General features: G+C 39.7%; 1 protein-coding gene across 3 annotated transcripts in view; it reads left to right on the forward strand.

The window, feature by feature from the left end:
• LOC133620351 (uncharacterized) overlaps positions 1-16037 on the forward strand; it is a 244253-nt gene that overhangs the window by 89904 nt on the left and 138312 nt on the right. For all 3 annotated transcript variants that reach the window (XM_061981793.1, XM_061981792.1, XM_061981794.1), the window contains one exon: positions 7942-7986. In XM_061981793.1, coding sequence (XP_061837777.1) covers positions 7942-7986 — 45 coding nt within the window. The remainder of the gene's footprint in view (positions 1-7941; positions 7987-16037) is intronic.

The following is a 16037-nucleotide window of genomic DNA, read 5'->3' on the forward strand; positions in this document are numbered from 1 at the left end:
GTGGATTATTTTAAATCCCATTTTGTCGTTCAGATTATTCTGTGGAAATTATTCATTGCTTTTGGCGATTTCTAAATTGAATCCCAAATTGGAAAAAATCCTGAAGAACCTTTCCGCTCTGCAAGGCGAAATTTGGATCAATTTGAGAGCCTCAATTTTCATGTAATAAGTTACATTCTTGTGTGGTTTGCACATGATTAAATTCTACAGACAAAGAAAAAAAAAAAGTTATTTTTTTCTTCTATACTACGTATGTGCTTTCACCGTAGGTCACGTTACCTCGAAACTAAACAAAATTAATGCTAATCCATCTTTTTTCTCTTTTTTTCTTTTCAAAATAAGAATCAATAAGGGAACCGTTAAAGGAAACCGAATCGTTTGGCTTTATCAATTCCCTTTTCCTACTCCCATCGTTACTTTCCCAGCATGCTTTGCAACACAATGCTTCAGGACACATTTCGAGTTAACGCAGTTGTGTATTATTAAGTCAGTGCAGGTTTTTGCGGGCTCTTTTAGATTGTATTGTTGTGGCCTAAAATGCCCGAATTTGTTTTTTCAGAAAGTTGCGGCAAATTTTGTTGTATTTTGTGCTTAGAAAACATTGTTTCGACTTGTGATTTCATTACATATTTCATTAATAATTCAAGTGTTCCTTATAACCATATTTCCGCTGTGAAATAAGTCCACTTTGGCATCTTTTATCAGGAAAATCCGTGCTCATCACAATTAAAAACTAGCTGTGGTATGAAGCCTGCGTCCTCAATTTCTTCGATACGAGTGAGCACAAAATAGATAGATAAAAGTATTCATATTCTCTTCATGTCATATTATGCTCCATCCAGTGCTGTTGTTTTTAGGTTAGAGTTTTTATCCTATCAGAATTCAGCTAGCTTATGTTGCCATGCTGTACCAAATCAGCCCTTTGGAATCAACAATGCATACAGTTAATAGATAGTTGCGATAGCCAATCAGATCACGAGTTGTTGTCAGTAAGGCCTTCTATCTGGTTACTGGTTAGAGCCGCGGTGGTGCTATGCAGATCTGCAGAGCCGTTAGCGGGTGAATTTGAGAACACATAGGGTTGATAGACAGTTGCGATAGCCAATCAGATCACAAGTTGTTGACAGTAGCCTATCTAGGAAGCCTGATGTTAACGAGACTGTGATTGGATACTCACTTGTCCCTCCAAAGTGAGTACCCAATCACAAGTTGGCCTTTGCTAAAAGCAGGAAGTGTTGCACCGTAGCCATACCCGGCCAGCGGAGAAATCAGCGGTACTCACTTTTTTTGACCCACAAAGAAGGAGAACAAAACGTTGATTAGGTGGCGGGTATATATTTGCAAGGCCATTTTTCGAGAAGGATATTTAAAGAGAAACTACATCTTGTGAGACCATGTCGGCGATGAAATGGGGAAATCCTCCGACTACGAGCGGTACCACTGGCTTATACAGCGTTGAATTGGTGCTACAAATTGTGAGTTCAAATGTTTTATTTCTTTATTTTTTCACGTTTAATTTTTTTTTTTACAATTTTAATTTTGACAGTACAACATAAGATATATTTTAATTGCTTATGCGGGTTTATTGATTTTTAAATGTGCCAGAAAATAACCCGTTTTGTACACCGTTGATGTGTTTCAATATTCAGTAGTGCGTAAAGGTGTTCCTGCATAGTATTTCTCCAGCAATGGTCATGTGGTGACATCATCACTATATTACTATATATATACTATATACTATATATATACTGCCTTTACTCACATATGAACTTGAAGTGCCATCCCATGGAATTGTCCAAAATGTTTTGCTATCCTGGAGCATTCAAAGCTCCTTTCACTGGAACTAAGGGGCCAAGCCCAACTCCTGAAAAACTAACCCCACACCATAATTCCCCCACCACCAAATTTCACACTCGGCACAATGCGGTCCGAAATGTAGCGTTCTCCTGGTAAGCTCCAAACCCAGACATGGTCCATCAGATTGCCAGATGGAAAAGCGTGATTCATCACTCCAGAGAAGGCGTCTCCACTGCTCTAGAGTCCAGTGGCGACATGCTTTACACCACCGCATCCCACGCTTTGCATTGGACTTGGTGATGTATGGCTTAGATGCAGCCGCTCGGCCATGGAAACCCATTCCATGAAGCTCTCTGCGTACTGTACGTGGGCTAATTATAATGTCACATGAAGTTTGGAGCTCTGTAGCAACTGAAAGTCTGCAGAAAGTCTTTGCACTATGCGCTTCAGCATCCGTTGACCCCTCTCTGTCAGTTTACGTGGCCTACCACTTGGTGGCTGAGTTGCTGTTGTTCCCAAACTCTTCACTTTTCTTATAATAATGTTGACTTTGGAATATTTAGGGGCAAGGAAATTTCACAACTGGATTTGTTGCACAGGTGGCATCCGATGACAGTTCCACGCTGGAAATCACTGAGAGCGGCCCATTCTTTCACAAATGTTTGTAGAAACAGTCTCCATGCCTAAGTGCTTGATTTTATACATCAGGCCAAGTGATTAGGGCACCTGATTCTCATCATTTGGATGGTTGGCCAAATACTTTTGGCGATATAGTGTATTTTGAGAGGTCATCAGTGAAGTCGGACATCACTGAGGGCCAAGGTGGGAAACGCACGGCCCGCCACTGATAAATGGGGTTTAGACTGTGTAAGAGGAAGCCACAAAAGACTTTGAGACTTCAGGTCTAGTTGAGTCCCTCATACTATTAATACATAGACAGAGGAAAATGGTGCTTTTAATTAAAAAAAAAAGTCAAATATTCCATCATCTACCAGCAGATAGAAGACAAGAGTCAGTGACTAAAATGGTGACCTACAGCAGCATTTGTTGATATCTTCATCATTTTTGGGCTCACTTGCCAAGAGAACTCTCTCCACTGCCTGCAGGGAATGTGAAGTTTTCCTGGGAGTCGCTTTGCAAAGTGAGCACTTGAAACTGACACTGTGCTTTCTTTCTTTGCCTCACATCGTCATGGAGCTCGCAGCAAGAGCTGCTCATGAGCGCCTGCGTTCTTTGTTTGGTGGCGCCGGCGACTTTTATTTGCCGAAGCCGCGTCCTCGGCAAAGGGAAGAAGACGTGGGAGACTCGCCGAGGGGGAATACGTTCTTTGTGAAATGGAAACGCTGCGGAAAGAACGTCTTATTTTCTTGTCTGCCTGCTGCAAACTGATGGGCCTTGTTGTTGTCTCAGCTTGGAAAAGAGGAAGACCAAGGATACATTTCATTAAGACTACTTTGGCAGAGGTCACATGACAACATCAATCAATCAATCAATGTTTATTTATATAGCCCTAAATCACAAGTGTCTCAAAGGGCTGCACAAGCCACAACGACATCCTCGGTACAGAGCCCACATAAGGGCAAGGAAAAACTCACCCCAGTGGGATGTCGATGTGAATGACTATGAGAAACCTTGGAGAGGACCGCATGTGTGGGTAACCCCCCCCTCTAGGGGAGACCGAATGCAATGGATGTCGAGTGGGTCTGACATAACATTGTGAGAGTAAAGTCCATAGCGGATCCAACATAATAGTAAGAGTCCAGTCCATAGTGGATCCAGCATAACAGTAAGAGTCCAGTCCATAGTGGGGTCAGCAGGAAACCATCCCGAGCGGAGACGGGTCAGCAGCGCAGAGATGTTTCCAACCGATACACAGGCGAGCGGTCCACCCCGGGTCCCGACTCTGGACAGCCAGCACTTCATCCATGGCCACCGGACCTGTGTGTCTCCCCCTCCACAAGGGATAGTGGGAGCAGAGGAGAAAGGAAAAGAAACGTCAGACCGACTGGTCGAAAAAGGGGGTCTATTTAAAGGCTAGAGTATACAAATGAGTTTTAAGATGGGACTTAAATGCTTCTACTGAGGTAGCATCTCTAACTGTTACCGGGAGGGCATTCCATAGTACTGGAGCCCCAATAGAAAACGCTCTATAGCCCGCAGACTTTTTTTGGGCTCTGGGAATCACTAGTAAGCCAGAGTTCTTTGAACGCAGATTTCTTGCCGGGACATATGGCACAATACAATCGGCAAGATAGGATGGAGCTAGACCGTGTAGTATTTTATACGTAAGTAGTAAAACCTTAAAGTGCACAGGAAGCCAGTGCAGGTGAGCCAGTATTGGCGTAATATGATCAAACGTTCTTGTCTTGTCACAACTACGAGAATATAAATACATTTAGACGGATGGATGCGAATGTTGGCATAATATATTATACTGTATATACAACCAGTGAAGTTGTCACGTTGTGTAAATGGTAAATAACAACAGAATACTGTTATGGTTAAACAGGGGAGGTGACGGCAACTGACACCAGGGGTCAGTAATGTTCAATAATTTATTTTATATATATATATATATATATATATATATATACATACATAGTCAATATATATAATAATGCTAAACAATACTCACTAATAAACTAATCCAAAGAAAAGACTATGTGTGTGGTTTAGCTGAGGTGTGTTACCAAGTGTTGTAGAGAGCGAAGGAAGACGGAAGTCCGGAAGCGGGGTCGAGAGGCAGGAGCGAGTCGTCTTAGTCCGGGGGCAAGCGAGGAGTCGAGCACCAGGAAGCACGAGCTTGACTCGGCGATGCACACAGGGAAGGTACAGAAGACTATATTCCGGCGGCGTGATGGCAAGTTGAGCAGGCTTATGAAGGCAGCTGCCTCATTAAAAGGCAGGTGCGCCGATTGCCGGTGAATGATTGCAGCTGGCGGCTGCTGCAGGTCGGGGATACGCGCGGCGCGTCCCTGAATGTGCGCGGCCGTGGCCGTGTCCCCAGGTGCGACAAGCAGAGCACAAGGATGAGGGCGCATTGGAATGCGCCCTGGCCGTGACAGTATCCCCCTCCTTATGGACAGCTCCCAGATGTTCCTAACTGGAACCACAAGAAACACGGGAACAAAAGTCAAGGGAGGGTGGAGGGGCGAACTGGAGGTGAGTAGCCGGCCCAAGTGTCCCCAAATCCACCGGGGACGAGTCTGGTGGCGGCGGCGAGTAGAACGCCGCTGAGGCCGGCGAGGCGGGCAACCAAGGAACGGCCACCATCTTGGCTGTCGGGAAGGCGGACGCGAGTGGCGCCATGGTGCATCTCACCGAAAACGAGGGGGACACGTTGGAGGCGAAGAGAATGATGTCGGAGGCGTGGAAGCAGCAGCAGACGTCGTCTGAGGCGTGGAAGCAGCAGCAGACGTCATCAAAGCCGGAGAAGAGGAGGGTAGCTGAGGAGCTGGCCGAGGTGCTGAAGCCAGTGTTGCTGGCCGAGGTGCAGAGGTCGGCGCTGCTGGCCGAGGTGCAGAGGTCGGCGCTGCCGGCCGAGGTGCAGAAGTCGGCTTTGCCGGCCGAGGTGCAGAGGTCGGCGCTGCCGGCCGAGGGGCAGAGGTCGGCGCTACCGGCCGAGGGGCAGAGGTCGGCGCCAGCCTGGGAGCTGGTGGAGACGCGGGGGCCAGCCTGGGAGCTGGTGGAGACGCGGGGGTCAGCCTGGAAGCTGGTGTAGACGAGGGGGTCAGCCTGGAAGCTGGTGGAGACACGGGGGCTATCCTAGTGCTAGCTCGGAAGCTAGCCTGGGGACTGGTGCTAGCTCGGAGGCTAGCTTGGGGACTGGTGCTAGCTCGGAGGCTAGCCTGGGGACTGGTGCTAGCTCGGGGGATAGCCTGGGGACTGGTGCTAGCTCAGGGGCTAGCCTTGGGACTGGTGCTAGCTCGGGGGATAGCCTGTAGACTGGTGCTAGCTCGGAGGCTAGCCTGGGGACTGGTGCTCGCTCGGAGGCTAGCCTGGGGAATGGTGCTAGCTCGGAGGCTAGCCTGGGGACTGGTGGCTGCGGCTGGGAAAAGCAGAAGACAGGTGGTGTTTGTCTGGCAGGTGGTAGCCCGTCTGGGTGCAGCTGTGCTACCACATCAGCACAGCCACCAGTACTAAAATGGAAGATACATGGTATTGGTCTGGAAGGGGGTAGCCTGGCTGGATGCAGCTGCGCCACCATATCAGCACAGCCACCAGTACTACCTCCCCCCCCTTCCGAACGCGGATGCCAGACGCTTCCAGCTGACTGAGGAACAGTCACTAAGGGTGGTAGGTGGGTGGCGAGGTGGGGGGTAAATTCCTCCTTCCCTGTATTGAAGTTAAACAGTCCCTTGAAGGAGTGTTGAGGAGGGCTAGAAAAATTGTCAAGGGTGGAGGTAAAAGAAAAAGACATCCTGAGAGGGGCAAGCAAACACATTTGTTTTACTGGGGCGGGGCTAAAGTCACTGGGGGCGGAGCTAAAGAAAAACTGTGCCGTCAGGTCCTTATATTTAATTTGGCCGGAATATACTGTTATGGTTAAACAGGGGAGGTGACGGCAACTGACAACAGGGAGCTGTAATGTTCAATAATTTATTATATATATATATATATATATATATATATATATATATATATATATATATATATATATATATATATATATACATACATAATAATGCTAAACAATACTCACTAATAAACTAATCCAAAGAAATGGAGTGTGACAAAACCCAAGAGTGTGTATGGTGTAAGACTATGTGTGTGGTTTAGCTGAGGTGTGTGTTACCAAGTGTTGTAGAGAGCGAAGGAACACGGAAGTCCGCGGGGTAGGCAGATGATCCAGGGACGGAAGCGGGGTCGAGAGGCAGGAGCGAGTCGTCGTATTCCGGGGAGGAGTCGAGTCGAGATGGCATGCATCAGTCTATCTTAGACTGATGCAAAGTGTAAAAGTGTTTTGTGGTCTGACGAGTCCACATTTCAAATTGTTTTTGGAAACTGTGGGCATCGTGTCCTCCGGACCAAAGAGGAGAAGAACCATCCGGATTGTTCTAGCCGCAAAGTGTAGAAACCAGCATCTGTGATGGTATGGGGGTGTATTAGTGCCCAAGGCATGGTTAACTTACACATCTGTGAAGGCACAATTAATGCTGAAAGGTACATACAACTTTTGGAGCAACATATGTTGCCATACAAGCAACGTCTTTTTCAAGGACGCCCCTGCTTATTTCAGCAAGACAATGCCAAGCCACGTGTTACAACAGCGTGGCTTCATAGTAAAAGAGTGCGGGTACTAGACTGGCCTGCCTGTAGTCCAGACCTGTCTCCCATTGAAAATGTGTGGTGCAATATGAAGGCTAAAATAGCAGAAGGGAGACTTAAGCTGTACATCAAGCAAGAATGGGAAAGCATTCCACTTCAAAAATGGGTTTCGTCAGTTCCCAAACCTTTACTGAGTGTTGTTAAAAGGAAAGGCCATGTAACACAGTGGTAAAAATGCCCCTGTGACAAGTTTTTTGCAATGTGTTGCTGCCATTAAATTCTAAGTTAATGATTTTTTGCCAAACAAAAAAAGAAGTTTCTCAGTTCGAACATTAAATATCTTGTCTTGCAGTCTATTCAATTGAATATATATAATAATAATAAATATACTACTACTAATAATAATAATATACGTTGAAAAGGATTTGCAAATTGTATATATTGTATTCTCTTTTTATTTACCATTTACACAACGTGACAACTTCACTGCTTTTGGGTTTTGTATATTCAAAATTTAACTAGCTATGAACCACTACTGACTAACAATAATACAACAGGAATATTTATCATTTCAAATAAATATTTCCCTTTTGATGCTCTTCCAGTCAGAATTTTCATCCTGCGTATTTTATTCTTCAGCCACACTTTACTTTCCTTGCGTGACAAAGCAAGAATTCTATTGATCCATCCATCCATCCATTTTCTACCGCTTGTCCCTCCGAGGATATTCACTCCACAAGGGGGCTACAAGTCCTATCAATACCTGCTCTATCATCCCTGCCCTCTTATTTGATTCTAATCAGGAACATTTCAAAGAACTTTAATCACGGATTAATGTCTGGCCAAAATCTGAACAATTGTTCCTTTTGTCAACAGGGACAAAGAGGTCATCCTGGTCCTGCCGGTCTGCCTGGCGAGCCTGTAAGTATCTACTTCAGTCCTGGTCTTGTGTTTCAAACCGTGACTGAGAAACTTGTTTCATTTCACAATAATGTCATTAGAATGTGAGCGTGAGAAGCACATGTTATAATAGATCACTCTATTGACCATTTCTTTAAAGTGTATTCTATGTTTATTTTTAGCCTAAATTAAACATTAATTGAATTAAAAATATGAATTCGCTCTTTGGGTGAAGCCATTACAGGGATTTAAGATCAATTCATCATAATTAGTGCAAGAAACATAGCTTCTAAATCATTGTAAAGCACACTTTTAAGCTAAAACAACTTTTTATTGATGTAACTTGTCATACTAACTTGAGAAATGTTCTATTTCATATCTGCTTTAAAGGATTTTTTTTTACCTTACACGTATTTGGGGAGAATGTTTTTGTTTCCCAATATAGTCCTACACCAGTGTGAGTGGTATTGGGAACAATGTGGGTGCATAGTCTTGCCCAAAGACCAGGGCTGGGCCATATGGCAAAAAAAAAAAGTATCACCATATAAGTGTTTTATATCGGTCAATATCGATTATGGATATTATTTATGGGCTATGAAAATTAAGGATTAGGAGAAAATCTGTCAAAAGTACACATTTTTATTTCAATTGTACCCTTCCACTGATTATAATGATAGCTGAGGAGCTATCAGGGCAGAAAGGAAATGAAATGTCAACAAAAGCATGAAAAACACTCAAACAATGTAAACACAATTTTAAAATCACATTGATCACTTAACAATAAGTTCTTGAAATGAAGGTGCAAAAATAAGCAATATGTAAGAAATGCTTCATAACGTGTAATCAAATAGTGCAAAGTGTGAAAATTTAAACAAAGAAACCTAGTTTGGTGCCAGTAAATAACGGCTGTGTAACATTAATTTGCCCTGTTATTCTTATTGAACTATGGAAATAATTTTTCTGTCGAGGCAGAAAGGAAAGTAAATGTCAACACAAGCATGAAAAACACTCAATGTAAACAATATTATAAAGTCACATTGAACACTTAATATTACGCTCTTAAAATGAAGGTGCAAAAATAAGGAATATGTAAGAAATGTTTAATAAAGTGTGACAAAATAGTGCAAAGTGTGAAAATGTAAACATAGGGAAACTTGACAAGAACTATTTTCTGCAGGTTTAGTGCCAGGAAATAACGGCTGTGTAACATTAATTTGCCCTGCTGTTCTTATTGAACTATGGAAATCATTTTTTCTTATGCAGTACTTATTTAATTTTTATGATTATATCGGTCGATATCGATAATTATTGATTTTTTGTTGACCTATGGAAAATAAGGAGCAGGAAGATAAGATTTCGCTTGAAATGTAACTTCCTCTGATTGTAATCCCCTCAGCTGTTGAGGCAGAAAGGAAATGTCAACACAAGCATGGAAAACACTCAAAAAATAAAATGTAATGTAAACAATATTATAAAGTCACATTGAACACTTGATATTACACTCTTAAAATGAAGGTGCAAAAATAAGGAATATGTAAAAAATGTTTAATAAAGTATAACAAAATAGTGCAAAGTGTGAAATTGTAAACAGAGAAACTTGACAAGAACTATTTTCTGCAGGTTTAGTGTATCATTAATTTGCCCTGTTATTCTTATTTAAATATGAAAATGATTTTTTTGTTATGCAGTAATTATTTAAATATTATTAATATATCAGGTGATATAGATAAGTATTGGATTTTTTCGACCTATGAAAATAAAAGGCAATAAAATAATATTTTGTTTGAAATGTAACTTCCTCTGATTGTAATCCCCTCAGATGTTGAGGCAGAAAGGAAATGTCAACACAAGCATGGAAAACACTAAAACAATGTAAATTAAATTATAAAATCACATTGAACACTTAATAATAAGTTTTTAAAATGAAGGTGCAAAAATAAGGAATGTGTAAGAAATGCTTCATAAAGTGTAAGGAAATAGTGAAAAGTGTGAAAATGTAAACGGAGAAACCCGAGAAAAACTAGAACAGGTTTGGTGCTAGGAAATAACGGCTGTGTAACATTAATTTGCCCCGTTATTCTTATTGAACTATGGAAAGGAATTTTTGCTTTGTAGTAATTATTTGCTGTGCTCTAAAGGGTGAGCGCAGCTAAGGTGGTGTAGTATTACCGGTCTTGTTGAGGACGAGCGCCTGACATCATTTACAGACCACATTGGTCTGACTATGGTCCCTTTGAAAAACTAAAAAAATAGCCATACTTTCCAGGTGACTTTTCCTGTTTTATCCACAATCTCTTCATTCTAAGTTTCTCTTCTCACTCCATGCAAAGAATTAACCGAAGATGGCGCAACCAAACTTGATAGTTGATCCTGATTGGCTGTAATCAGTGATCACTTCCTGCGATGCTCGAAAGCAACCTTGCTTCACAACTAACGGTTTCTTACGAAGAAAAGAAAAAACATTGCATTTTTTATGGAACACATTCTTTATTGTTATCAATTACATGTGTAAAGGTTATATATTGATATCGTTACATCGTCCAGCCCTACGAAGGACACAACAGCAGAATCTGAATTTTTACCAGAAAGCCTCCAGTTTCAGCTCTACCATCCACGTTAAGAGGTCTCTCATCATGTTAAAATCCATATTAGGTTGTAAACAACATGTTTTATCATTTATGATTATTTCATTATTGTTATTTATTCAATTAATTATTTTGCAAAACAGTCTGCTGAAAATGATGGAAAGCGCCACTCTTCATAGCAACTGACGCTGTGGTCAAAGTTGGAAGACTTTACTGCCATCTGGCGGCTAAAGTGAAGAGTGCGCTCCCTAATTTGTCACGTTTTATGTGTCAGGTAAGCCGCAACGAATGGGGCCATATGAATCCCCTTCCGACTGTACGTTGAGGAAATTAATTTACCAAAGTCACATTCGGAACCAATTAGCAGTGATGAGCAAGGGACGACTGCATCATTTTATTTTACTTTTTTAAATCTCTGAACCAATTTATTCGACTTGTGTGTTCCTCTACTTCCTGCACTGTTTGTCCAAGTGTGTTTACACATTAAAGCTTGAGCATAAAGCAGTGAATGTTTTTTATCTCCAGCTCCAAAGCAGGACCAGGAGGTATTAGGAACCTCGAAACATGGGCTATCAGTTGTGGAGGAATCTTGGCGGGGGAGATATAGTTGGCGTGCACACAAGTGGGCTAAATGCTTTACACGCTGGAGGCTATTTGCAGAACTCCCCCACAAATCTTGTAAACACTCCCCTAATTAGTGCTCAACTTCCTGTCTCAGACGGCTTTTTTTTCCACAGTGGATGCAGAAATCACCAACACCCTGACAGGCCTGCACACTCGCACGCCTTTATGTGTTGACCATGTTTGCTTGTGTCGTTTGTATGCTAATGTCCAGACTGAGTGAAGATATGACTAAAACGCATTAGGTGTCCGTTAAAATGTCATTTCAGAGGACACTTGTCATAGCAAATAGGGGTTTTAGACACATTATGTTGCCATAAAACATACTCATTAGTGACAAAGATGGCGTCCTCTCCCTCCCTGCACGGCTCTTATCTTTAATGATGTGTCCTACAGTATGATAAACTTCAAATACCACATTATTAACAATAAATGCTGACTCTTCCTCCAATTGCTCTGTACCATTTTTAATACAATATGAGTATCATTATGTCACGTGTATTGCTTATGAATTATTCAGTTACAGTGTCCTATAATGGGATGCAGTTGTGGCCCTTTAATAAGTGTTTAGTGTTACGTAAACACACAGTACAAACAGCCATCTATTTTGTACATTAATTTTTTATTTACGCCCGAATGCAGCTGAGATAGGCTCCGGCACCCCCCGCGGCCCCAAAAGGGACAAGCGGTAGAAAATGGATGGATGGATGGATTTTTTATTTACTGTAAACTGTTGCTTTAATTTATTAATTTGTTTTCCCTTTAAGTTTTAGTGATTTAATGTAGATTTTGAATCTTAATGTAGATTTTGGATCTGTGCGCCAGTTCTTCTCAAATAGTGTTTTAATTAAAATTGTTTCATTCATTTTTGTTTGGTAGGTTAAAGTGTTTTGTATATTTTACTTGTGAAATAATGTTGCTGATTCATTTTTAATTATTATTTATTGTGTTTAGTTAATTGTATTCTTTTAATCAAATGGTTGAAGTCAGACAACAATTCTTTAGAGTTAGAATTTATTTAAATAAAAAACATATATTTAAATACAATTAATTGTTTAGAAAAAATTCATTTTTAATTCAAATTTTAAAAATACATTAATTTTGTTTTAATTTTAATTAAAATAAAACAAATATTTTATTTTGATGTACTATAAACATTGTTTTCCCTGTATTTTTTGTGATTTAATGTAGATTTTGGACCCATACGCCAGTTCTTCTCAAATAGTATTTTCATTGAAATTGTTTTATTAATTTTAGTTTTGTAGGCCAAAGTGTTTTATATATTTTACTTGTGAAATAATGTTGCTGATCAATTTGAATGTATTATTTATTGTGTTTAGTTGTTTAATCTTTCTGTATCAAATGGTTCAAGTCGACCAAAACATTTTTTATAGTTTGAATGTATTTAAATGAATAAATACATTTAAATCAAATTAATTGTTGAAAAACATATTTATGTTTGATTCATATTTAAAAAATGTATACATTTTTATTTAATTTTAATTAAATACATTTGATTTGTATGTACTGTTAACTCTTTCTTTAATTTATTAATTTGTTTCCCCTGTGATTTTTAGTGATTGAATTTTGGATTCATACGCCAGTTCTTCTCAAATAGTATTTTATTTAAAATTGTTTAATTAATTTTTGTTTTGTAGGCTAAAGTGTTGTATACATTTTACTTGTGAAATAATGTTGCTGATTAATCTAAAAGTAGAATTTTTTGCAGAGGTGTATTTAATTGACAAATTATACAATTTATAGTGCTAAATAGTTTATGCGCTAGATCACAATCTGTCCAAATGTTTTCCGAGACCCTTCCTGCTGCAGCTTATGTAATTTTTATTTGTATTTGTATTTTTTTAATTCTGCTGAGGGCCCCAGTTCAGCCGGAGTTCTTTTATGAGGTGAATTGAACGGTTAGCAAGCAGGCCGCACAGTCAGCACATGAGGGTCCAAATCTTTGTGGGGTTTGAATGTTCTTCTTGTGCACGCGTGGCTTTTTTACGAGTCCTCTCGCATCGCCCCACATTCCCCAAAGTTGTTAGATTGATTGGAGGCTGTAAATTGTCCTTAAGTATGAATAGTTGTTTTGTATGTCGTTGACTGGCGACCAAGTCATCTGTGATAGGCTCCAGCTTAACCGTGACCCGGTATAGAAAAAATATATTTTAATAAAAAATTGAATAAAATAAATAAATATAATAACAAAGAAATAAACTAAAAGTAAAGAATAGAATAATAATTTAGAAAAATTAAATAAAAGTAACTACAATAATAATTGAATGAATGTGTTTCATATCAAAATGTGTATTATCAAACAATTCAGTTCTTAAATCCCGTGAATCACACTTTTGAATGCTGATTAATCGCGATTAATCACATTAAATTGTTTAAAAAAGACCCCGAATGCAACTTTATTGTCAGAATGTCCTTGTTTGACTTGAGTGCACGACAATTTTATCTAAGTTTGATCTCAATTTCCATCTGGGTTTATTTTCAAATTAATTTGGAGTAGGCTTGTACGGTATACCGGTACCTGTAAAGTACCGCGGTAATGAATCATATTTGGTACTATTTTCTGAAAAATAATGGTTCCAGGGCATGACGGCGCGTCGTCACGTCGTAACATTGCTGGTTTTACGAGCAGAGGAGCATGTTCGGCAGTGCACACACACAGAGTACTTACAAGCAGACACAGTGTGTAGACAGAAAAGGGAGAATGGACGCATTTTGGTGTAAAAAGTAAAGATAAAGGTGAAGTTATAACACTAAAACAGGTGCTTTAAGACATGGCTAGCTAGCTAGCAGCTAACATCCATCCGCGGTCGGCAGTGTTTTAGCTACTTGTAAATCACTAATCCTGGTCTCCATGGCGACAAATATAGTACGTTTCTTACATGTATCATTTTTACTGGAGGCCCAGGAATTGCTAAACATGCTTCACTACACACCCTAGGAGGACACAACAGCTTACCGCTAAAAGCAAGTTAGCACCCTGAATGTAAACAAATGGCATGGGTGGATCTACACCTGACATCCACTGTATGATACCAAGTACAATAACGTATCTAGTCGATACTACTATGATTATATTGATATTTTTTATCGTCACAAAATCCATCCATCCATCCATTTACTACCACTTATTCCCTTCGGGGTCGCGGGGGGCGCTGGAGCCTATCTCAGCTACAATCGGGTGGAAGGCGGGATACACCCTGGACAAGTCGCCACCTCATCGCAGCGTCACAAAATATTTTTTCCTTTTTTTTTTTTTTAATTCATATTATATTTATAAAGTCAGTAAATACGTCCCTGGACACATGAGGGCTTTGAATATGACCAATGTATGATCCTGTAACTACTTGGTATCGGATCGGTACCTAAATGTTTGGTATCATCCAAAACTAATGTAAAATATCAAAGAAGAGAAGAATAAGTGATTATTACATTTTAACAGAAGTGTAGATAGAACATGTGAAAACAGAAAATAAGCAGATATTAACAGTAAATGAACAAGTAGATTAATAATCAATTTTTACAGTTTGTCCCTCAAAATATAGACAAAATAATAGGTAGATAAATGACACAATATGTTACTGCATACGTCAGCAGACTAATTAGGAGTCTTTGTTTGTTTACTTACTACTAAAAGACAAGTTGTCTAGTATGTTCACTATTTTATTTAAGGACTAAATTACAATAATAAACAAATGTTTCATGTACACTAAGATTTTTTTGTTCAAATAAAGACAATAATTAAATGTTTTGTGGTCCCCTTTATTAATACTTTGACTTATGCAGATCCCAAATACACATCAGCAGGTACCAGAAGATAAGAAAAGTTGGTTTTACATAATATTGCGAAACAAAACGCCAGATAATGTCTGCTAATAGGTGCCATGTTGTGGTCCTTACACACACACCATAGTGACACTAGTATCTCTGGCTAAGGTAGGTATAATGGGCTGACAGTGTGCGGTGTGCAGCTTCAAAGTCGTACTAAAACATTTTTGATAGATTTTTGAGTGCCGTGTATAATGTCCTTTATTTTCAATTTAAAGTTTTGGTGTTGTTTACTGCCATCATATTGCAGTCTACACATATCTCTTATGTGTGACTGCCATCATATTGCAGCCTACATGTATCTCTTATGTGTGACTGCCATCATATTGCAGTCTACACGTATATCTTATGTGTGACTGCCATCTACTGGTCACACTTATCATTACACCATGTACCAAATAAAATAGCTTCGAGGTTGGTAAGCACAACCAGAATTATTCCGTACATTAGGCGCACCGGGTTATAAGGCACACTGTCGAGTTTTAAGAAAATGAAAGGATTTAAAGTGCGCCTTATAGTCCGAAAAATAGGGTAGTTCTTCTCAGGTTTCCATGTTTACTATTTCACACATTGCACTATTTTGTTACGCTTTATGAAGCATTTTATTCTACATTATTTTTAAGAGGTGATTGTTAAGTGTTTTGTTGACATTGTTTGAGTGTTTTCCGTGTTTTTGTTGACATTTTCTGTCTGCCTTGCCAGCTGAGTGATTATAATTATTTTATTATTATATTATTATTACATTTGACATAAAAATGTTCACATTTAATATATTTCTCCTGCTCCTTTTTTCCACAGGAGACTATTATAATGATGATATCAAACACTTATATGGCGATACAGCCCTACATGAAACTATTATGATAATGATATCAAACACTTATATGGCGATACAGCCCTACATGAGACTATTATAATGATGATATCAAACACTTATATGGTGATACGGCCCTACATGAGACTATTATGATGCTAACAAACACTTATATGGTGATACAGCCCTACATGAGACTATTTTAA

Source organism: Nerophis lumbriciformis, linkage group LG24, assembly GCF_033978685.3.
Source record: "Nerophis lumbriciformis linkage group LG24, RoL_Nlum_v2.1, whole genome shotgun sequence".
Classification (NCBI taxonomy): domain Eukaryota; kingdom Metazoa; phylum Chordata; class Actinopteri; order Syngnathiformes; family Syngnathidae; genus Nerophis; species Nerophis lumbriciformis.